This window comes from Mesoplodon bidens (genome assembly GCF_964165515.1).
Source record: "Mesoplodon bidens genome assembly, chromosome: 9".
NCBI lineage: Eukaryota > Metazoa > Chordata > Mammalia > Artiodactyla > Ziphiidae > Mesoplodon > Mesoplodon bidens.
This window is the reverse complement of record NC_138166.1, coordinates 60,154,622-60,177,840: the sequence shown is the minus strand read 5'-3', so window position 1 is coordinate 60,177,840 and position 23,219 is coordinate 60,154,622. Positions and strand designations below refer to the sequence as shown.

The 23,219-nt window shown below is 43.5% G+C and overlaps 1 protein-coding gene across 1 annotated transcript in view; it reads left to right on the top strand.

The window, feature by feature from the left end:
• Window positions 1-23,219, top strand: part of SCRN1 (secernin 1) — a 58,559-nt gene that overhangs the window by 22,054 nt on the left and 13,286 nt on the right. Inside the window, exons 3-6 of the mRNA XM_081243513.1 lie at window positions 9,644-9,825; window positions 16,886-17,088; window positions 18,118-18,312; window positions 20,488-20,653. Coding sequence (XP_081099639.1) covers window positions 9,644-9,825; window positions 16,886-17,088; window positions 18,118-18,312; window positions 20,488-20,653 — 746 coding nt within the window. The remainder of the gene's footprint in view (window positions 1-9,643; window positions 9,826-16,885; window positions 17,089-18,117; window positions 18,313-20,487; window positions 20,654-23,219) is intronic.

Below are 23,219 nucleotides of genomic sequence, written 5' to 3'. Positions count from 1 at the left end.
TGGTTGTTTTACACCACTAAATTTGGGGTCATTTTTTTTTTTTTTTTTTTTTTTTTTGCAGTACGTGGGCCTCTCACTGTTGTGGCCTCTCCCGTTGCGGAGCACAGGCTCCGGACGCGCAGGCTCAGCGGCCATGGCTCACGGGCCCAGCCACTCCGCGGCATGTGGGATCTTCCCGGACCAGGGCATGAACCTGTGTCCCCTGCATCGGCAGGTGGACTCTCAACTGCTGCGCCACCAGGGAAGCCCCTTGGGGTCATTTTTTAGTAGCCATAGTAACTACAATGTTGCACAAAACCTTTTATAAATATGGCTGAAATAAATATTTTAGAAAACATTTGTTTTCTTTTTTGGCGAATAGGTTAAATAAGTCTGTATTTTACTCTCACGGTTACAATCATTTTAGGAAATAGACTAGATTCCTTTCACTAGTTAACCTATGGTATATTAATGCTCAAATACACTATAGGTTACATTATATCCCCTTGCATAAATAAGTGCAGCTTGATACATACCAGAGTTAGTCCCTAAGGCAGCCCTGACCTTTTTTCTGAGTTGCATGTCTGTGTTCTGAGTTGCCTCTGCACGTTTCCACATCCAAACTCTGCAGGTAAAATAACTACGGATCCAAAACCAAATTCACTTTCCCCGTTTCATCTGTTCCTCTAACAGCGCTATTGTCTGCTGCATCGCTTAATCTAGAAACCAGACAGAAGTGTTAACCCTCGTTTTCCCACTCCTCTGTGGATGCACGGGGGTGGCTGTCACTGAGTCTTGTTGCTTCCTCTCCTGTGTCCCCATCTCCACTCCACGGCCCCCAGCTCATTCACACTCACCCCTATCTCCTTTCTGCTTTAATCTGCTTATTGGTGCCCAGGTCTCTTTCTCCTGAATTCTGTTCCCTGCAGGGTCACCGGAATTTTCTTTCCAGATCACAGCTTTGTTATTGCCTTGTTTAAAAATGTTTGGTTGTTTATAGGACGAGAGTCCAGGCTGATCTGTATGCCATTCACAACTCTTCCTGATTGGCACCCTGCTCACTTTTCTTTCTTTTCTTTTAAATTAATAGACAGTTTCAGAGCAGATTTAAGTTTCCAGAAAAATGAGTATAAGTACAGAGAGTTCTCATATAACCCCTCAACTCCCCCAACCCCCTGCCTCCCAGTTTCCCCTATTATTAACATTTTGCCCTAATATGGTGCATTTGTTACAATTGATGAGGCTGTACTGATACATTATTATTAACAAAGGCAATAGTTTACATTAAAGTTCACTCTTTGTTATATATTCTATGGGTTTTGACAATTTCTAATATCATGTATCTGTCATACAGAGTAGTTCCACTGCCCTAAACATCCTCCGTGTTCTGCCTGGTCATCTCTCCCTTCCCCAGACCCTGGCAACTGCTGATCTTTTCACTGTCTCCATAGTTTTCCCTTTTCTAGAAGGTTATATAGTTGGAATCATATAGTATGTAGCCTTTTCAGATTGGCTTCTTTCACTTACTAATATACATTTAAGGTTCATTCATGTCTCTTCCAGGCTTGATAGAATGTTTCTTTTTAGCTCTGAATAATATTCCATTGTCTGGATGTACCATAATTTATTCTTCCATTCACCTATTGAAGGACATCTTGGTTGCATCCAAGTTTTGGCAATTTTGAATAAAGTTGCTGTAAAATTTGTGCATAGGTTTTTGTATGGACATAAATTTTCAGCTCATTTGGGTAAAGATACTTTTTAATGTAATTTTACGTTTTGAATAGGTGATATATTGGTGTGGTTCAAAGATTTAATAACATCAGAAGGTTTACAGTAAGCAGTCTTAATCTCCCCTTATTCCTGTCTACCCTGATTCCCATCTTTTATTTATTTATTTGTTTGTTTGTTTATTTATTTTTGGCTGCATTGGATCTGTTGCTGCGCACGGGCTTTCTCTAGTTGCAGCGAGCGGGGGCTACTTGTGGTTGCAGTGTGCAGGCTTCTCACTGTGGTGGCTTCTCTTGTTGCGGAACACGGGCTCTAGGCGTGTGGGCTTCAGTAGTTGTGGCACGTGGGCTCAGTAGTTGTGTCTCGCAGGCTCTAGAATGCAGGCTCAGTAGTTGTGGTGCACAGGCTTAGTTGCTCCGTGGCATGTGAGATCTTCCCAGACCAGGGCGCAAACCCGTGTCCCCTGCATTGGCAGGCAGATTCTTAACCACTGTGCCACCAGGGAAGCCCCTGATTCACATCTTATGTAATCCCTTCTATTATTTTCTTGCCCATCTTTTCAGTGTTTTGTGCAAACTACTTCAAATCAATATGGATATGTAGCCTTCTTTTCTTTTTTCGTGAAAGTAGCACATTATATACACTATTCTGAGACTTGATTTTTTTTTAAATATATAATTTCAAACTTACAAAAAGGTCTACAATTTGCTTTTTTTGTTTAGTAACATTTTCTAAAGAGTTTTCTATTGCTGAACATAGAGATTATTATTTTTTTTCTTACAGCTGATAGTAGCCTATTGTGGAGATACTCCAAAATTTATTGAATCACCCCTCTCTTGGTGGATACTTAGACTTTTGGCTGGTCTAGAAAGTACAGCCGTGAAGAACATTGTACATAAATCTTTCTGTACATGTGTAGGTACAGTCACTAGATACACTTCCAGATGCAGGATCACTGGGTCATAGGATAAATTTTTTGTAATAATTGATCTCCATAACGGCTGTACAATTTCCTGCTTACTTTTTTATCCTCATACTTAGTTTTCCTCTCCTCACTTACATGGTAGGCCTCAGCTATATTGAGCTGCTTGTCATTTCTTGAACAAACAGCACTCTTGCATTTCTCTGTACTTTTGCTCTTTCTATCCCGTGCTGAGAATGTCCTTCCTCTCCCCTCTTGTCATCTACTTGGTAGACTCCTATGCATGCTTCAAGGCCCCAGCACCAGTATCCCCTCCTCCCTCTAGCCTGCCGCCCTTCTATGAACATGTAGCATTTTAAGTGTGTTCTATCATTATAAATCAATTGAAATTTACAGTCACCTGAAACTAGAGGGATGAGTTCTGGCTCAGGAGGCAGGGTCCTGGGTTCTAGTCCTGCCTTCCCCATTTACTGCATCTTGGGCCTTTGAGCCTCTGAGACTCAGTTTCCTCATTTGCCAGAAGGAGATTGTAGCACCCTCTGTGTCTGCCTTCCTGGGTTCTTGTAAAGCATGTATGAGCTAACATGTGAAAGCACTTTGTAAACTCCAAGGAGAACACTGTGCAGAGAGAGGTTTTTTCTTCTTTTGAACAAACAATCGACCAGTGTTGAGAGTTTCTGTAACTCCAGGTGTCAGTTCCCAAACTCCTATCTTTAGCACATGCTAAATCTGCTTTTCAAACTTACTCTTATCCGTTTAATTCCCAAACAGTTACGCCTGTCTCCCTCCCCTGTTTTTGTCCCAAGTACAGAATGATGGGTTCTTTTCCACATTTGGGCCTATGAGCTACAATAACTATAATGTAACTTTCATAATAGTCCTCATTAGCATACATAAAAAGTTTAACTATGAAGAGTGAGAACTTCTCATAAAAACCCATCTATTCCTCAGCCATTTCATGACATTTTAAACATACATCGTCTGCAGTTTCCCTAGAGATCTCCTACATGAGTGTTGCAGTCCCTGGAGTCCATTTTCTGACAATAACCATGTGCAAAAAGTCACTGTGGGACTTCCCTGGCGGTCCAGTGGTTAAGACTCCACACGCTTCCACTGCAGGGGACATGGGTTCAATCCCTGGTCGGGGAACTAAGATCCTGCATGCCGTCCGGCACGGCCAAAAGAAAAAATAAATAAATAAAATTGTGTGTGTTTTTTTTTTTTAATGGAGGTTTCATTTAAAAAAAGAGTCACTGTGATTGCTCATCTGCCCACCTGCCCACCCTTCCAGCTGGTCCATCCTACCAGGCGGTCTTCTCTTCCAGTTCGTCCCCTTTCTTACCCTTCATCTTTCACTCAGTCTGTCCATCGGTCTGCTTGTCCATCTATCATCTACTCTATGTCCAGTTCACTTTGCTTGAGATGGAGGAATAAGAAATGGGGTCCTCCAGCACAGAGTTCCTCAGTTTCTGAAATTACACTGTACGCTTTTGTTCAGCTGCACAGCTGGCAGATTGGAACATTTTATTTTGTGTTCTTTAGTCTTTCTTCTGTGGATTCTGGGTTTTTAACAACTCCTCATTTGGTTGCAGAGTAGGATGGATAAGTATGTATCAATTTGTGAAATCCCCTGTGTCCTCTCTGAGGATGCTGTACACTGTGCATCACAGAACTCATCTCCCTTTACCTCAGGCCCTGCTTCTCCCTATGGGTAGGGGTGTTGAAGAATCAGATGAATAATTTCCTGGATTATGATGTTCTGTGTGTGCATGGGTGCATTTGTATGTGTGTGGATGTGCATCTGTGCTCACGGATGGGTATAGGTCTATTCTTAAATGGTTAAACCTTCTATTTAAGAAAAAAATGGATCTAACATTAGAATATTTTCCTGGAAGAACAATGGATTTCAACTACAGTTTACATGAGTCATACTTGGTGTCCAAGAGAGTAATTATACCACAATTTATGGAGACAATTCTTGATAGCCAAGTCAGGTTTGATACATAATATTTTTTGAAAGATTCTCATATTATTATATATTAAACCTCACCTCCATTTTTCTCTCCTTTAGAATTCATTGTTTCCTTTTCTTTGAAAGTTAGTTTTAATTTATTTTTATTTTCTACTGTATGAAGTTCAGTGTGGGATTAGTATCCTCAGCAAGGCTATACAGCTTTCACAATTGGGGTGGGTTTTCAGTAGATCATTTCCCTTTTCTTCCCCCAGTGAAAATATTTGCAAGAAGAATAGAAAAGTACCAATTAATGATAGCTGGTGGTGGTGTTAGTAGCATTGTTTAGGTGGTGGCTGTATTTGTGGTGTGTGGAGTATGTGTGTACATGGTGGGGCAGGTAGTGGGTCCTGAATGTTAATTCTGAAGATTATCCCCTACCGCAGGAGAGCACAAGTCATTCTGGAATCAAAGAAATCTGACCAGAGCTCCATGGCCACTAAGTAGATTGTGTGTCTTTCTTCGTGTTTTCCTGTTTTCTTCTCTTCAGCCCCAGGAGCAGGAGTCCCCAGCCTTCTGTGGGGTCAGAGCGTCTCCCTTGCTCCGTGGGAGAATGGCTCGGCAGGGGGCTTCCTTCCATCACATCCCCTTTCCCAATCCTGTTTCTGACGCCAGGCCTTTGCATTGTCCATCCTCAAAGATCTTACAGCTTCGGGGGAATAAAAAGCAGCTCTTCTAAAGTGTGGTCAACATCTTCTTTTGTCTTTGTTTAGACTCATATGAGCCTTAAGGGCACATTTTCAAAAACCAGTCAAGTAGCAGGCAGGACACTGGAATAAAAAAATTGAAAAATGAACAACCTCAGTGATAATTAGCAGTGCTGCTTTAGAGTCACACATTTTCTAAAACTAAAAACTGTTTCCCTGAAGCATCCCATTTTCCCTACCTTTGTTTCCCACCCTAAGAAGTCTGGCTGACTCATCAACTCATTTCACAGTGGTTTTCGCTGGTGGTGCCAGGGTTGTGTTCACCATCTGAGTACAGTAGGAAAGGCACAATGATTGCGTTTCATTAATTGAAACGTCTATTGTGTGAGTGTCTCTATTCCCCTTTCACTGGGTGATATCCAGAAATAGTGTGTGCAGGAATGTGCAAGGGGTAGGCGACAGCATGACGCTGATTTAGCTTTTTCATTTTGGACACCATCACACAAAATAATAAAGGGTTTGCCCTGAAGAAGAGTTGTCATTTGTTTTTGTCTCCGGGGCCTTGTCAAGGTTTATCTTTCCATCCTCCAACCTGGCATGTGTCCCCAGGAGCCACCTGAGAGCGACCAGCTCAGTGCAGGTAATACCTTTAAAACCTCAGTGATGAGCATTAGGCAGGGCTGACATTTAGAAGTGTGCCTCACCACGCCCCCTGCCCTGGGCATTCTTATGTTGCTGTGTGGCCTTGGCCCCCAGAAGTCACACTAGCTGAGAGATTTGTTTCATTAAAGGTTGGGTGGGTGTGGCCACGGGGCAGCAAGACGAACTGCTCCTTTTTCTGAAACCCCCTTGAACAGCTTAATCACCAAAGTGGGGCCAGAACTATCCCTGTCAAGACTGATCTTCTGAGCGGTGAACGTTGTCTCTTTTCTTTTTTTCTCATAGAAACTTGGCTAGGACTTCTGACTTTAGAACTCAATTGTTTTTCCAGGCTGAAAGAAAATTCCAGGTACTTTTGGATTTTCTTCCCCAGAGACACCTTTCCTGCTATCTCAAATCCCGCTTTTTCTCTGTCTTGTTAATAATGTGGAAATCGTGACTGTCAGTGAATTTTACTGAAGAAAATGACTGCCTGCGGAGTTCATGTTCTAGATGGCTGACTTTACAAAGTTTAACTCCTTACGTCTTGTGTAAATGTTCCTTATTTGTGAGGTTTGCTCGCAAACTGGGATTTTAAATAACTGATCTCTATGAGACCCGTGTGGCCATCCTCCTCACTCCCTCCCACACCTGGGTGTGATTAGACAGATTTCAAACCCAGTGGACCACGTGTGAATTGCAGCCACAGAAGGGCCCTTGCGAGGCCCAGACTTCTGTGGTCCATGACAAAGATGCCCCGAGGGGCCTGTGTTGTAGGCTCACTAAGGCTGGGGTGCACACCCACCCACCTCCCGCTCCCCGACCCTGTGGTCTGTGAGGAGATCTGGGGCATCCGCTTGCAGCCTGGTGCTTGGGAGGCGCTGATTTAGCCCATCTGGCTAGTTGGGGATCTCCTTCCTTCCTCATGATTCTAAGTTTGGCCTGAAAAGTGTCAGGCTGGCTGCATGTATTTTGGACTCCCACAGAGACCATATGGTCTTTTGCATTCAGTGTTCAACACTTTTATCTGTCAGTACTTATTGAGCTTTTGCAGTCCTGTGACTCAGTGCCATCGTAGCTCCCCTAAGTGGCAGGGTGGAGGACCTCCCTGAACCGTGAACACATTTTTGACATCCCCACCTTTCTCTTCTCAGGCTCTTACCTCTGGCTGGAATACCTCGATGTCTGGCCTACTTTTCAAGATCAACCTAAATGTCACTCACTTGATAAAAACCTCTGCCCACTTGGTTGTGTTCCCTTTCCTTTGAACCTCTATTATGCTCCCTCCGACCTTTGTTATTCATTTGTTCATTCATTTATCCATTCATTCATTCAAAAAAAGGTTTATTGATGCCTACTATATACCAGATTTGGGATATATCATGAACTAAACAGCAAAGATCTCTCCCTCCTTCCCTTCTGTAATCTCTCAATAGTGCTTACGTTCTAGCTGGTGGAGATAGCATACATAAACAGCAGGTACAGTACGTAAGTCAGTTATATAGTATTTTGGAAGGGTCAAAATGGCATGGAACGGGGAAAGGAAAAGCGAGAGTAGGATCGTGTCGATCAGAGTACACGGGGGGAGGAGGGGACGAGATGCAGTGCATATTAAGCAGACGGGCCTCAGTGACACTTAACTGGAGTTGGCCTGTGGTCATAGTCTGCGTATGTGCCTTCTCCTTTCTCAACTGAAGGGACAGAGACAGTGGGCCTCCTCACTGATTTATCTGCCAGCAGCACTTAACACGAAATGCCTTGTGTGCGGTCATTGCTCTGTAGATACTTGATGAAATGGGAATGAATGTGTCAAGATGAATTTGAGGGCAAATAAAAAGCTCATTTCCTATTTTGCTTTTTTCCTGTCCTTAAAAAAAAATCCTTTATGATAAATCTGTGCTTAAGAATCTGAGATTCCTTCCCTATTTACTTAGTCTTTTCAAGATAGAGTTTGTCACTGGACCTCAGTGGGTACAGGGGTTTTGGAAAGTATTGATCAATGCTGCTTTTGGCATGAAATAGTACAATTCTAACATACAAACTTCAATTCCATTTCGAAGAGCACAGAGGACCGTAGTTTGTTTACTGCTTTGGCCAGCTTTTTGCTGTAAAAGAATCATTTTTTTAAAACAATAAATAACTTTCGGGAACTGAATAGAGGAAAACATTTCAAGAGTATATTTTACTATCAATTTGCCATGAAAAACTCAAAGGTCTCTTGACAATCTCCGGGTTTAATTAGCTTTCAGTGTACAAATACTTATCAAATGAAATAACATTATCCCAGTGCAGAGCAATACCTAACGTGGATTGTGAAGATACGGATGTCACGTGATCAGTGAGTGTGCATTTCAGCTCTTACCTGAGGTTTAGAGATGATGGAAAATCAATGCAGAGTAGCTTTCTGGGCTGCATTCAGTCCATATAAGTGGGTCTTGAGTCAAAAAAAAAGATCTAAGGCTGCAGTTGATCCAGTGCTTTCAGGTGCCCAATTTAAAATGCAAATGGCTGCTGTGGCTCATAAATTTCTCCCCTGAGAGCTAAAAAGCTCTGTGTAATTTAGAGCCCTGAGTTCCATACTGCAGCTTCCACGGGAAGAGTATGTGTGTCATAGACTGCTAACGTGTCAGCGTCAGGAGGCTCCTGTGGACAGCCTAGTTTAGTGCTTTTCCAACTGCTCTAGCCGAGTCCTCCCAGGGGCCCGGTATGGGGAGGGGAAAGGCTCTGAGTTATCTATCCCCAGTCCCATGCCTGTTCTTCCATTCACCTCAATACACTTTGACCAGTTTTATTGTCTTTATGCTTTTATGTAAGAGTTTGTATGGAGGAAGTGTTCTGAGGCTAAAAATATCAATACTTGCAAAGAAGTAGCTTGATCTAGATTAGCTCATTCATTTTCCAGGTAAAGACACAGCAGCCTGGAGAAGGTGAGACACAGCTCTAAGTGGTTATGTACTGCAGTTTAACAGCAGTTAGGAATATGCCTCTCTGGGACTGTTTCCTTATATGTCCACCTCATGGGCTTAGTGTGGGAATCAAATGGGACAGACCAGGAAGCACAATGGATAAGAGAGTGTACATTTAATGCGTTAGTTAAATGTAAAGTATCACTATCATTTTCTCTTTTCTACCACTAGAGCAATCATGTGGGTTGTCAAACTGTGTTCCAGGGAGCCCTAGGGATCATTGCAGGAAGCTTAGGGGACCTCTTTTCTTCAGACAAAGCATCTTTCCTTTTATCTGCTTTCTATGTTAGGCATCTAGGTAAAGTTTCTTTTATAGATAGGACTCTATAACTTTTAAAATGTTTGAAAACCACTGATCTAGAAGGAGTTTTACAAATAAATAGCTATGCTTGTTTGAAATGCTGGTGGCCATCTGTGCCCATTGAAATGGCTAGATACAGAATATTCAGGGCAGAGATTGCTTGAATACCTGGTTCGAGAAAATGGACTGCTGTAGATGTAAACATTATGCACAGATTGGCCTGAACCAAAGAGACAGAAAACTGATTGAGTGACAAGACTGACACTCACTGTGGAAACCTTTGAGCTGCTTTGAGACGTGTGGTGTTTTTTAAGTCTGGGTGTTCCCAAGGCCTTTTATTTCTCGGCTCTGTTTGTAACCGATGCGGTGGTTTAATGTAAGTACCAAGGTGAAAACTAAGTGTACCTGACAGGTGATGGCACTTTCTTTCCTGTCTTCATTTTTTAGTGCACTTACATTTCAATCGACCAAGTTCCCAGGACCCATGCCATCGTGATAAGCAGACCTGCCTGGCTTTGGGGGGCAGAAATGGGAGCCAATGAACATGGAGTGTGCATAGCCAATGAAGCCATCAATGCCAGAGAGCCAGCCGCTGAAACGGAAGCCTTACTGGGGATGGATCTGGTCAGGTACTGCCTGGTGATTCTTTGAAACAACTGCCCAGAACAGGTGGGGTGTGGGGATGGGATTTATCTCCCTCCAGACCTCATACTTCATAGCGCAATCCTTTCAAAGAAGACTTGTGCCTTTTGATATAAACTTGGAGGTGATAGAAAAAAGAATAGATTACAATGGAGTATTATTCAGCAATAAAAAAATGAAGTACTGATACCTGCTATAACATGATGAATCTTGAAAACGTTATGCTAAGTGAAAGAAGTCAGACACAAAAGGTCATTATTGTATGATTCCATTTACATGAAGTATCCAGAATAGGCAAATTCATAGAAGCAGAAAGTAGATTAGTGGTTGCCTGGGGTTGGAGTGGAGGATGGGGAGTGATTCCTAATGGATATGGTGCTTCTTTTTGGGGTGTTGGAATGTTCTAAATTTAGATTATGGTGATAGTTGCACAACTTTATGAATATACTAAAGACCACTGAACTACACTTTTAAATGGATGAAGTTTATGGTCTTTGAAATGTATCTATCTAATAATATATAAAAATAAAAAGAATATATAAAAAATACATAGAAAATAAAGGAATAAAGAACAGAAATCACTTCCCTCCTTTCCCCTCTAAGTCTTGGTCATCTTTTCTTCCTTTCCCTCCCCTTCCAGCCACAGTGTAACAGAGGGAAGCGGACGTGTAAGCTCGGCAGGATGGGGGTCTCTGTCGGCTTGTTCACTACTGCGTCACAAGCACTAGGGGTTGTGTGCCTGGCACGTAGTGGCTGACCAACGACTGAGTTTGGAAAGAATGACTAAAGTGGACGGTGGGTGGGAAAGAAACAGCGTTCTGAAATGGCTTCCTTTTTTCTGAAATACTGAAATGCAATAGAGTAATGGCCTGCTTGAAAGACGACTGGGCTGGGAGCTGGAGGTCTTGGTCTTCAGTGTGGATACTTGTCACTTGTCCGATGTGAGGCCTAGCTTGGGTGACCTCCAGAGAGCTTCCCACATGTAACATCCTATAAAAAGGAATAGAGGTTTTTACATCTTGTAGGTTTTGTAGGGAGACATTGCACATCTACACAGAGACCTCCGTGGCCCACAGCTTCTTCCAGCGGATGGACAGGTCTGCTTGTGACACCCCTTTGATGCCATATTGCCTTTATACCTTCCTCACCCTTCCTTACGCTTCCTGGTTGTTATAAACTCAGAAGGAGCAGGCTCCCTGAGCTGGAGAAAAGGAGGGAAAAGCCTTATATTTATAATCAGTTTTCTCTTGATCAACAGAATGAAATGGATAGAATAACAACAAGTGTTGAGCTTATGTTTTGACAGCGGTCCCAGTATTTTTACCTCCGTGCTTAATAGAAATCCTAAAAATGAAGTTAACAATGAAAAATAATGTCCCTTTTATGCCTTATTCATAACCTTGCATTTTGAGTTATCATTGACTTTATGGCAGGGGATTTATAGAACTGGCAAAAACTACCATTTAAACGGCTGATTTCTAAGGGATGACAGAAAAGAATTTTTAAAAAAAATTTCTTCAAAGCCTCTGATGTATCTTCTCAAGTTCATCAACCTATAAGACAATGAGAGTTACTGAATATATGCTTTGTGCTAGACTCTGTGGGCACATGAAGAAGCTCAAGAACTTCAAAGAGGTTTTAGTCTGGTTGCAGGGAGAAGACAGATAATTGAGCAATGCAAGATTTGAAGACCAATTTAAGATGACAGAAGGAGAGGTGTGTCTCAGGCAATCTGAGATTTGTAGCCACATGAATGGCACAGAATCCCAGGCCCTCAGCAAACACCCCTGGTTGTTCAGAGATGATAATGGACTGAGTCGGTTTAGGAATGCTTCGAGAAGAAGATACCTGTGACCTGGGTGTACAACACTGCGGGATGTAGACCGAGAAGATATACTTGGCACATAATTGGGGTTGTGATCGTTACCAAGGTCTGGACACTAACAAGTGTCAGGAGTAGATTATAGGGTGAATTTAACCATAGTCATTTAACTTTAACTCCTTCCCTGGCCACCCATGTCCAGTTATGACAATAAAAAAGCAGCTATGTGAAGAGGACCCTGCCGCAGGTGTCTGCACCTTGAGTGGCTCTTTGTGAGTTCAGGGTCTCAGCTTTATACAAGCTATGATCAGTTCAGCCAAGCCCAGTCGGATAGTGAGGGGCCAGTTCATACTAACCGAATGCTAAGAGTGACCCCTGAGCCAGAAGGCCTCCTAGATCAATGTCTCAGAGGCTCCCAGGTATGGGTGCTGAAGCACCACAGAGCACTGTTTGAGTAGCAAGATTCCAGAGCAGTGGGTTTCAAAGTGTGGTCGGTGACCCAGTAGCTCTGGCATCACCTGGAAAGTTGTTTGAAATGTAGATTCTGGGTCCCCACCACAGACCTCTTAAATCAGCAACTCTGGGGGGTGGGACCAGCAATCCGTGCTTGAACGCGCCCTCCCGGTGCTTCCGATACACATGAAGCCTTGAGAACTGGGGCGCTAGAGGAAAATTTCAGTCCGTGAGCTGTGTTCTCTCAATTTGGGCTCAGTATCTCCAAGGTATTGCTGTTGGAGGAGTCACTACTTCCTCTGTCTGTGCTTGTCTGCTGTGCTTGGATGCCAATTCTTTCCTGGACCACTCCTGGGAGAGCAAGCTCTTTGCATTTTACACTCTATTTCTAGTGCTTGCTAGACCTGGGGTTGATTATTAAAAGATTATATAGGGCCAGCTGCCCCTCTATGGATTCTGATCTTTTGTGCTTTCCAACAGCACATCAAATCCAGCCTCAGTCCAAAGGGATGTTAAGTGAACGTTGGTAGCACTTTATTGGGCACTGAGTTTCAGATAAAAGTATAATTTGTATGTGTTTCCTAGAGGTTTGCTGTGGGAATTCAAGCATTAGGCAATACTGTTTTTAAACTTCATTTTCAGTTTATGTTTATGATGTTAAGTCACATCTACTTTCGATCCACTGATCCCTGTGTCAACGAATCCCTTTCTCCAGGGAAGAGGCACATAAACACATATACTCCATTTCTGCATGTTTCAGGAGGTTGGTACCAAGTAAAAAGAAGCTGAATGGAGCTAGCCTAAAAAATGGGAATTTATTTTCTGGAGGTCAGGGCTCTCTTACAATCCAAGGTCTGTCTCTCACGATAATGCATCTTGGCCTCTTGGATGAGGACTAGAAAGCTCTTAGAACTCATTCATCAGTGGCATTCTGGTAAATGTTTAATAACCAGTCTGTCTCTCACAATAATGCATCTTGGCCTCTTGGATGAGAACTAGAAAGCTCTTAGAACTCATTCATCAGTGGCATTCTGGTAAATGTTTAATAACCAGACTGGGGTGGGATGGTGGGGGGAAGCTCTGATTTGTAGCCTTTTCCAGTTTCCGTGGTGTAAATACTCCCACGATGACTGATTTCAGGCTACCAATGGTTTAACAACTAGATCGAAATTCTTGATATAGAACAGTCTGCTCCGAGCTGGCACAGCTGGCCCCAGTGCGTCACTGCATTCATTCAGTGTTTCACGCCTCTTCTTCCCTTTGCATGACTGCTCTATTCTCTTCTTTTTCTGTAGACTGACTTCTGCTGCTCCGTCTGGGTTTAACTTTGTCAGTAAAACCCAGTCCATCCCAATATTTTAGAGCATCTTATAATTCTGGACACTTTCCATCAGACCCTCAGCATATAAAAAGACACAAAAGTCCTTGAAAAGAGGCCAGTGTAATCACTGGAAAGGGCCAAGAGTTGTCTTTAGGTTGTGGGGAGTGTGAGGACCCACAGGTGACCTGAAAGGGGGCCCAGCCAGTGTCTGTAGGAGGAAAGAACCTGTGGATTAGCGTTACTATTTCGCGAACACTATTGTATGATGCGTTTTGCATAGAATATTTCATTTAACTTTGACAGCAATCCAGTGAAGTGGGTCTGATTACTTCTGTTTGGTAGACAGGAAATTGAGGTTAAGGGACTTGCCCGAGGCTTTGACAGAGCCTGGTGTACCGGGGCCCGCTCCCCTCAGGGAGGCGACCCCTGTCTGTACTAGATCGCAGGTTACTTCTCCTTTCCAGGAGCCAGGAAGCTCTGGATATCAAGAGATGGAGGTTAGTCAAAAGGTTTCCCACATCCTTCTTCCAAATCAGTACAGCCCTTAGCATCTACTTTTTCCCCTCCTGCTTCTATCCTCTGGCTAGAGGCTGGGAATCGTTCGATGTCCAAAAAATCATGAACCAAAAGGGGCCTTGCAGACCCCTGGATTTGCAGGGTAGAAGGAAGATTATTTGCTTCTACATCCCTATAGGAACACCAAGCTCATCCCTAAAAGGGGAGGGGAGTTGACTGTTTTTATGACTTTCCCCAGGGCAGTGATTATACACCCAAGGTAAATCTAGTTATAACTTAGTTTTACCTAATTGGGATTCAGAGGCACAGGGGTCTCCCTAATTAATGGAGACATAGGTGTCAAAAAGACAAGCAAGCCGAGTTTCTAAACACGAGGGCTTGCATTAGGGGAGTGCACACGGTGCTCATCTTCCTTACTGAGCTGTGCTAACCTTTCAGGAATGGGCATAGTGAGCTTGACATACCAGTGAAAAGGTCATGGGCCCCAAAGAGGGATTTTCTCCAGGATTTCCCATAAAAGATAAGGATCTGAATTTGGGAGCATCTAACTCCAAGATCCAGAAAAACCCGGACCAAGCACATACTCGGAAGGATTTGAATTTCACTGAAGGTTGATGTCAGAGCAGACTCTAACATTGGCCCAGTTAATTTCATTCCTTTTCCTGCTCCAGTCAAGCGCATAATGAGGTGTAGCACCCGAAGTGAAAGTAGGCATGGGGGCCAGCAAGGCTCTGTTCTCATTTTGCATCAGATGAATCTGCCTCATCTAGGAGGGGAAACTGTCATGAAAATCTTAAAACAGGCCTCAGTGTTGGGAGACTCGTGGCCTGGATCACCATGGCCTGGTGCATTTGTACCTCTGAGTCTCAGGCGGAGAGGGTGTGACCCACTGTCATTCACAGCTCTGGCAGTTGTCCTGTTCTCAGCCCATGGCAGAGAGACCACAAGGGAATGGTCAGGTGGGACAAAGGTGTATCTTCTCCCCATGGTCCTGGCATGAGGGGTATAATCAGAATCGTGTCTGTGGATGCGCGCTGAGGCGCCCCTGCAGATGCCGTGCAGAGGGCATCAAAGCCAGTCTGGGAGGGCACGTGTGTTGGAATCTCAGCGTGGGACCCAAACAGGCAGAACAGCAGGAGAGTAAGTTAGAAACTGCACAAGAGAAGTCACAGCTTCCAGAGGTGGCACTATTGCCCTGGCTGGGTATTCACAGGCTCCTAGCACACATTTGCATGGATAAGTTGGGGCCCTGCAAAGGCCCTGGGCACAGGGTTCTCCCTGGAATACGTACATAAGACGGTGTAACCAGGGGCCACCAGAGACCTGTGGAAAGCAGGGCCCCTCCTGTGTGCCCAGCTCTGGGCTGTGAGAGGTACTCACAGCACACTTGTTTGCTCTGGATCCTCAAGGTAAGGTGAGCACTTATTTCCTCTACTCATTTTTGGAGAAGATGGCACTGACCAACAGAAGAGTCCACTAATTCCATCTTCTAACGAGTTTATTCTTTTATCACTCCCATGAAGTCTCAGGCTTCAGCTTCTCAAAGCATTGCCTTGTCACCAGTCTCCCTAAAGAAGCTTAAATTGAGAAACGCCAAATGAATTGATATACAATTACCTATGAAAATAAGCCTCTTGCAAAGATAAGACCAGAGCACAGAGTTGCATTATCCGGCAGCACAGTGAAACGTCCCTTCAGGAAGAATCAAGCTGGGTGAATTTTAATAATGATTGCATCTCAAGTTGAGAACTCACCCAGGACTGGCCTCTGCTATCATCTTAGCAGGCTCATTGCTCTGTTCTGTGCTTCTGCCACCAGAATTACAAGTTGAATGAAGAGATGAATAAATAGACATTTACCGAGCACCCATTACATGCCATCTGCTTTCAAATCAGCCTGAGAGGGAAGTAGTACTGTTTTCACTTTACAGATGAGAAAATCAAGGTTCGGAAAGTTTACCCCCGGTGGATAGCAGAACCAGAATTAGAACTGAGGTCCCTTTATGTCTGAGTCATTTGTTTTTCTGCCACAGTGTGGCTATGTCTGGAAACTTACTGATCACATACTTGGTGCTGGGCCCTAGAGCCATGTATTTTCATGTTCATTGTCTCATAAAACCCATCCTCATAGTACTCAGTGATGTGGGTATTTATTTTACAGGTGACATAAAACTGAAGTTCAAGTATATTATGGAACTTGCTCAGGGTCACACAGAGGGCAGTCTCTGTGCCTGCTTTAAGGGGTCCATTAATTGGAAGGGCTGGGAGGGGACTGCTGTTTCACTTTGAAAGAAATATGTCCTTTTGGATGACTGAAGCTGTAAGCCACACCAGTAGAGGTGTGCTGACACGTAGGAGGAGAATATGTAGAGAAAGGACTGATCATGTATGAACCAGCCGCCCATTGCTAATGAGATGGTGAGTGAATCATATGCACAGGGGACAATGGCTGGCTGTGGAGCACTTTTATTACTAATCAAAGCATCTGGTGTAGAATAATAGAGGTCAAGGCTGGACTGGGCAGAGGTTTCCTTTTGCCCAGAGGCAGGAGGGAGAACAAGCCACAGAGAGGGGGTCTTGCTAAGGGCTGCAACTGAGCTGACCAGCTCCAGGGGAGTCAGAATTAGAAAAGAGAAAGAGAGGTGGCTAAGCTTCCTTTCAAGAGGGAGAAGCCACTGGGCTCCTGACTCCTGTCTCTCTATGCAAGGGGGGCGTCCAAAGACAGAAAACACCCCCATGATTTTGAACCGAATGTGTGACAGTTGTGTGTCTGAGTTCAAGTGCTGTTTATCTGTTTGCGTATTGGCTTGAGTTCTTAACATAGTTACACACGTTGGCGTTCTTCATAACGCAGCCCCATCCCAGCCTTTGGTTCCTATGCTGATAATGAGGCGGTGAGGAATGACAGAGGTATGCTTCTGGTTTTCTTACTTCAGGCTTGGTTTAGAGAGAGGGGCAACAGCTAAAGAAGCCTTAGATGTCATCGTCGCCTTGTTGGAAGAACATGGCCAAGGCGGGAATTATTACGAAGATGCAAACTCCTACCACAGCTTCCAAAGTGCATATCTGATCGTGGACAGTGAGGAAGCCTGGGTGCTGGAGACCGTGGGGAGGTACTGGGCTGCGGAGAGAATCACAGGTGAGTGGGGTGGCCGGTGGAGAGTTTTGAGGACAGGAAAAGCTGAGGCCACGGTGCCTGGACTTAGAGAAGTCATGCTGCTGTTGCAGACCCTCTGTGCTTCATGTGTAGGCTCTGGAGTGCCTCTCATTTCTGGGCTTCTGCTTCTAGAGAGGAACGGGAGTTTCCTGAGCCTGGAGTGAAGGATGTCAATGCTTGGGAAGCACACACCTGACATTTCATATTGACTGTTTGCCTGGGGGGCAGGTCCCAATTCTTAGTTACAGAAACAGAGTCCCAGAGATTTTTCTCAACCTCATGCACACCCGTGTGCACACACATGCACCCAGACACATGTATATTTGCACTCATATTCCATTAATTTAAAACAATTCGTTATCGGGAATTCCCTGGTAGTCCAGTGGTTAGGACTCTGTGCTCTCACTGCCAGGGGCCCGGGTTCAATCCCTGGTCGGGGAACTAAGATCCCATAAGCCGTGCAGTGTGGCCTAAATTAATAAATAAATAAATAAAACAATTCATTATCAGGGCTACTGTGTTTTTCTAAATGTTGGGACCTGAAAAAAATTTGAATGAAGAAGTATCATATTTTATTTTATTTTTAAAAAAACTATATATATATTTGAGCAGAGGGCAGTAGTATAAACTGTTCCTTCAGGTGGAGTCAGAGTAAATTGGGGAGGAGGAATCTCTGGAGCTGCGACGTTCATGAGTCTTGTTAGTAGCACAGCGCCTCTTTCAAAGAACCTTTCACTTTTCTCGTGAGTCGTAAATGCTTGGGGTTTACTTCGCCAGATCAAGTGACTGTTGCTCATTGAAAATGTGATAAAATGTGTCAGGAGTGGTCACACCTCCTGGGAAACCTTAAAAGAGAACCAAGGATCATCTGTTTCTCTCTTCAGAAACAGAATCCATTCCTCCCTATACTTAGAGTCAAGTTGCAGGGGAGAGATGCCCTGTAAATTTCCATTTCTTGATTAAGTCTTTGTAAGTCTATTTCTAAATAACTGGGATTTGCACTCTCTACAGAGGGAGTCAAGTGCATTTGCAATCAGCTTTCGCTCACGACTAAGATCGACGCAGAGCATCCTGAACTCAGGAGCTATGCTCAGAGTCAAGGCTGGTGGACGGGAGAGGACGAGTTCAATTTTTCTGAAGTTTTTTCTCCAGCTGATGACCATCTAGCCTGCTGTGCAGGCAAAGACAGCTTAGAAAAGCAAGAAGGTGAGTTAGTGTATCCCTTACAATTCTCCCTCTCATACCCTTTGTCTTGCAGCTATTTCAGAGACCTTGTTTGAACTTAGGAGAATGAGCAGAGAGGAAGAATAGAGAAGAGACCTTGTATATAGAGACCGACTTGTGCTAAAGTCCTTGCTGTGCAGGCAGGATGACAACTTGCATTTATTTTTACATGATGCCTTCCCATCATGGATGTTTCCTTTTCCTGTTTCTCCCTTAAATGCTGATGTCATTATGCTTGTCTTTTTGATACTTATTCCAGCCTTGCTTATACCTCAGCATTTGTATATTTGACTTATCTTCTTCATGTATTTTCCTCTCCCGTTAGCCTGCTGAGTCTTGACATCAGGGGTGTTGTCTTTTACTCATCTTAGGATCCCGTTGTAAGGCTTGTTATAGTCCTTTGTTCCATGAACATTTGTTGAGTCAGATTGTTGAACTGAATTCCTTTCATGAACCCTGTATCTTCCACCCAGTATTGACTTAGTCAGAATCCATGTTTAGGTAAATGTGGGTGACTGGATAGCTTGTTACTTTTATGCATGAGTGGAAAACCCTTCCACATAAACACAGTGGCCACATTTTATATTTACCGTTGGTCATTTAGAACAGGAGTTGGCAAACTATAACTTGTTGGCTGCTGCCTGTTTTGTAAATACAATTTCATTAGAACACAGCCACACCCATTTATTTACCTATTGCTTATGGCTACTTCCATGCTACATGGCAGAGTTGAGCAGTTGCGACAGGTAAGTTATGGCAGAGATTATAGGGCCCATAAGCTTAACATATTTCCTATCTGGTTCTTTAAGAAAAAGTTGGCTGACTCAATCTAGAAGAACGCTTTAGGACTTCTGCTATAGAACTTAATTAATATATTCTGGGTAGGAAGGTAAGAAAGTATCCATTTACAAATGGGAACTTTATAAAAAACCCTAAAAGTTTTTAACTTAAAAAACCTAGCTTGGTAAAAGCATATAATACCAGTTGTAAGGTAGTCCTGCCAAAATATCAAACGTAAACCTGATGAAGCTTCTGGATCTAGCTACTAGTTTATCAGAAATACAGAGGATGGAGGAAAATATTCAAAACACCATCTGCAAAGTCCGTCTTGCAAAGTCCAGAGTGTGAGAAACTCAGGAGAAATGGCCCAACAAATAAAATGCAAGGGGGAAAAATGAGACGCAGTGACTAAAAGAGTTTTAAGAGACATTATCAACCTGTTGGATGCTGGCTTAAATCAGTAAACTCATTTATGAAACAGTGAGGAAGTTTGGACCCTGGATAGTTGAAGAACAGAAGGACTTACTGTTAATATTTTTAGGTGTGATATGTTACTCACAGAGATTTACAAAGAGGATGTGAGTCGTGGTAGTGAAGTTTAAGGCACCTTTTCTCTATGTGATGCTCTGATTTGACCTTTGTGAACACTGAAAAAATAGTGTTTCAAAGAATTATAAACAGGGAGAAAACGTAGAACCAGGATCCTGTGTAGTAAAAGATTTGTTAGTCTGTTTATCTGAAGTCAGAGCCAATAGTCCTCATGGCTCTAAATATTCTAAATACTTCTCTGTGTATATTTCCCACTGCAGGGAGGTCATTCTCCAAATATAGTATTGACTCTAACCAGCAAGATTGTACCAGAGAGCTTGCTTGGTGCACTGCATAGATTACATGCTTTCTTATGAATATCATTCTGTTGCATACTGTACTAGTTGAGGAATTGCTAAGTGCTGTAACACAGAGACCCCAGAGTAATGTGGCTTAAAGAAAATGGAAATTTATTACTCTCCCATGTTACAGTCCAGATGTATATGGACAGTCCAGGGTGGGTGGGTTATTCTGCCTCAACACATGACTTCCTTTTGTGGTCCACTCACTGGCATCTCCCAGCCAGCAGGAAGGGAGGGAAAAAAGTGAAGGGCAAACATTCCTTTTTATGGATGTAATGGGGAAGTTGCACACATAATTCCTGCTCACCTCCCGTTGCTCAGGAGCTATCATGTGACCACATCTAGCCACAAGGGAAGCTGGGAAATATAGTCCCTACTTGGGCAGTTCTGTTCCCAGATGTAACTTCAGGGGTTCTGTTACTAAAAAGGGAAAGGACTGATGGATTTTGGTTACAGCTTGCCTCCTCTCTCTCTCTTTTCTTTACAGAAAGCATCACTGTGCAGACTATGATTGACGTCTTACGGGACAAAGCCAGTGGCGTCTGTATAGACTCCGAGTCTTTCCTTACCACAGCCAGTGTAGTGTCTGTCCTGCCTCAGAACAGAAGCTCGCCATGCATTCACTACTTCACTGGGACCCCAGATCCTTCCAGGTTTGTCTGAGACACAGTCACACAGGTGGCAAGCGTGTGCTTCCCTTGAGAGCTCACCCAGTAATCACACACTGAGTTCCTGCACCTCCTGCTGTATAGCTGAGTCACATTTTTTAGTCCTCTCACCATGGCCAGTGCAGCACAAAGAGCTGTGATGAAGGGAAGTTCTTGGCTTTTGTCACATAGCGTTCATCACAATCACGGAAGCAAATTGTTTTTAATTCAACAAACATTTATTAATATATATTATGGGCCAGGCATTGTGCTGTATTTGAGGGATGCAAAGATAAGTAAGACCCAGTGAGACAGAAAGATACAGGAATGCCCAAGATTGATCAAAACCACCAGTTCCTATGAGTTAGGGGACAGAATGGTCCAGAGGCAATGCACATTGAAGCCACTTCAAGTGCACTGGCCTCTTCTCTAAGACATTGTGTTTTAGGGTATTGCTTTCTGCCCACACACTTCAGCAAAGGGCTTGCACTGCACAGTGTTTAAGAACACGGCGTCTAGAATAAACTGCCAGGAGTTGAATTCCACCTCTGTTGCTTAGTAACTGGTAAGTCTCTTAAACTCTCCAAGCTTGTGTCTGTCCTGTACAATGGACACAATACCAGCCTCTACTGTTATATGCTTTTTGGGAGGATTAAATGAGATAATCCAAGTAAATGCATAGTAGGTTTAACTATTATTTATTAAGACTATCTCTGATCTACCAGGTAGACAGCAGCCCTTCTCCTTGGTAACTTTTAGTCACGCACACCACAAGTCATGTCATCAGTGCCTTAGTCACAACCATCCAGTGATTCCTAAATTATCAGAATCACTTAGGGGAGTTTTTGAAAAATACAGATGCCTTGACCTAAACCTATTGTATCAGAATCTTTACGGTGGGCTTAGGAATCTGTCTGGTGAGTCTGATCCTCAGCCTGGAGAGGTCTAGAAGACTGCCCATTCCAGTAGGTTCTTTGGTATTTTTCATGTGCTCCATTGGCTGAAAACCATCATCATTTGAGTATCGGGTATCAAACCTTTGACTCTGCTACCAGGGAATCTGTAGCTGTTTGATTTCATTCCCTTTCCAGCTGAAAGTGTTTACTCTCCCCTTATTGTTTCAGGAATACAAGGCAATGGCAGTGTCCAGTTAGGGACTGTTTTGATGACTCAGGGGAGAAGCCAAGTACTTTTCCTGACCCTTAGACCTCACTACTGCCAACATCAATAGATCTTTCTAACAAGACCTATTAAATTCAGTATAAGCTATCCTTAGTTTTTCATTCATTCATTATTCATTCAACAAGCACTTATTAGGCACCTGCTGTGTACCAAATCTTATGCTTGTTGGGTACTAGAGACAAAGTGTGCATAAAATAAGAGGTGGCATGAAGGAGACAATGAAGGGGGAAACCACAGAGGAAGAACTCTTGAGCACTGGGGGTTGTAGGAAGAGAGGTTTATTAGGTGCTAAAAGCAGGAATGACATTCTGGGTAGAGGGAACAGCATATGCAAAGGCAGAGAGGCATGAGACAGAATGGCACACATTGCAGCTGTGCATCCTCTTGTAGTTTATGTTTCCATCCCTCCTCCACCCGCCCCCACCCCCACCCCCAGTACACAAGCCCAACATGGGACCTCTGCTGGCCTCTGACAGCGAGCCTTGCCCGCTGGGCAGTATTCCAGGCAACCTCTCAGGACACGCCTCTGTTTGATTCCAGCTGCTTTCTCTTGATTTTATCTTCCAGTCCTGAACGCTTGGTTCCATGGCCCCACTCTGCTTTCTCTTGATTTTATCTTCCAGTACTGAACGCTTGGTTCCATGGCCCCACTCCCACCCCCTTTTTGATGCATCAGATCTGGGGCTTGTCTTTCCTCTCCCTGGTGTCTGACTTCCCCTTGTGGACTCTCACCTCGCTTGCTGGTGGCTTTTGTGAGCACTTTGTGCTGGCCCGCAGGGGTACATGTAGGCATTTAGAGTCTGTCTGGAACACACTGCCGAGGTATTTAGACATTGTTCTTCAGGGAACAGGAGCCTTTGAAGGAGCAGGTTGAATTGAAGAATGACCACAGCAACCCCCTTGGTTCCTGATGTCTCAGACAGCTGCTCTAACTGTGCTTAGAAGACAGGGCTTTGTGATTGCCGGGATGTGAAGATAAAGCAATTCTGTTTCCTGGGGTAAAGTACACGGCCTAATATAATTCTAAAAATGAGCTGGAACATAGCTTTCTAATATCTAAAATGGAAAATTTCAAGTAATTTTAAAAGAAAGTTATTCATGGTTAAATTAATTGAAAAGACCTTAAAGGCTATTAAGGACTTCCCGGAAGACATTCATTTTTACCTTCTCTGGTTAAATGAGCTACATTTCCTACTGTGACTATAGAACTGTCATAGATTTTTTTTTCTCCTATTCAACATTTCAATGTTCCTCTGTAATTGGGCATGCTCAACATTTTGTATTTTGTCATCAGGAAGTGTAATTACCTACCTTATTTTTAGGTAATAAAATTAGGTAAATTTTAACCGGCTTCTGCTAATGCTAAAAACATTAGAGAGATGTTTGCAAG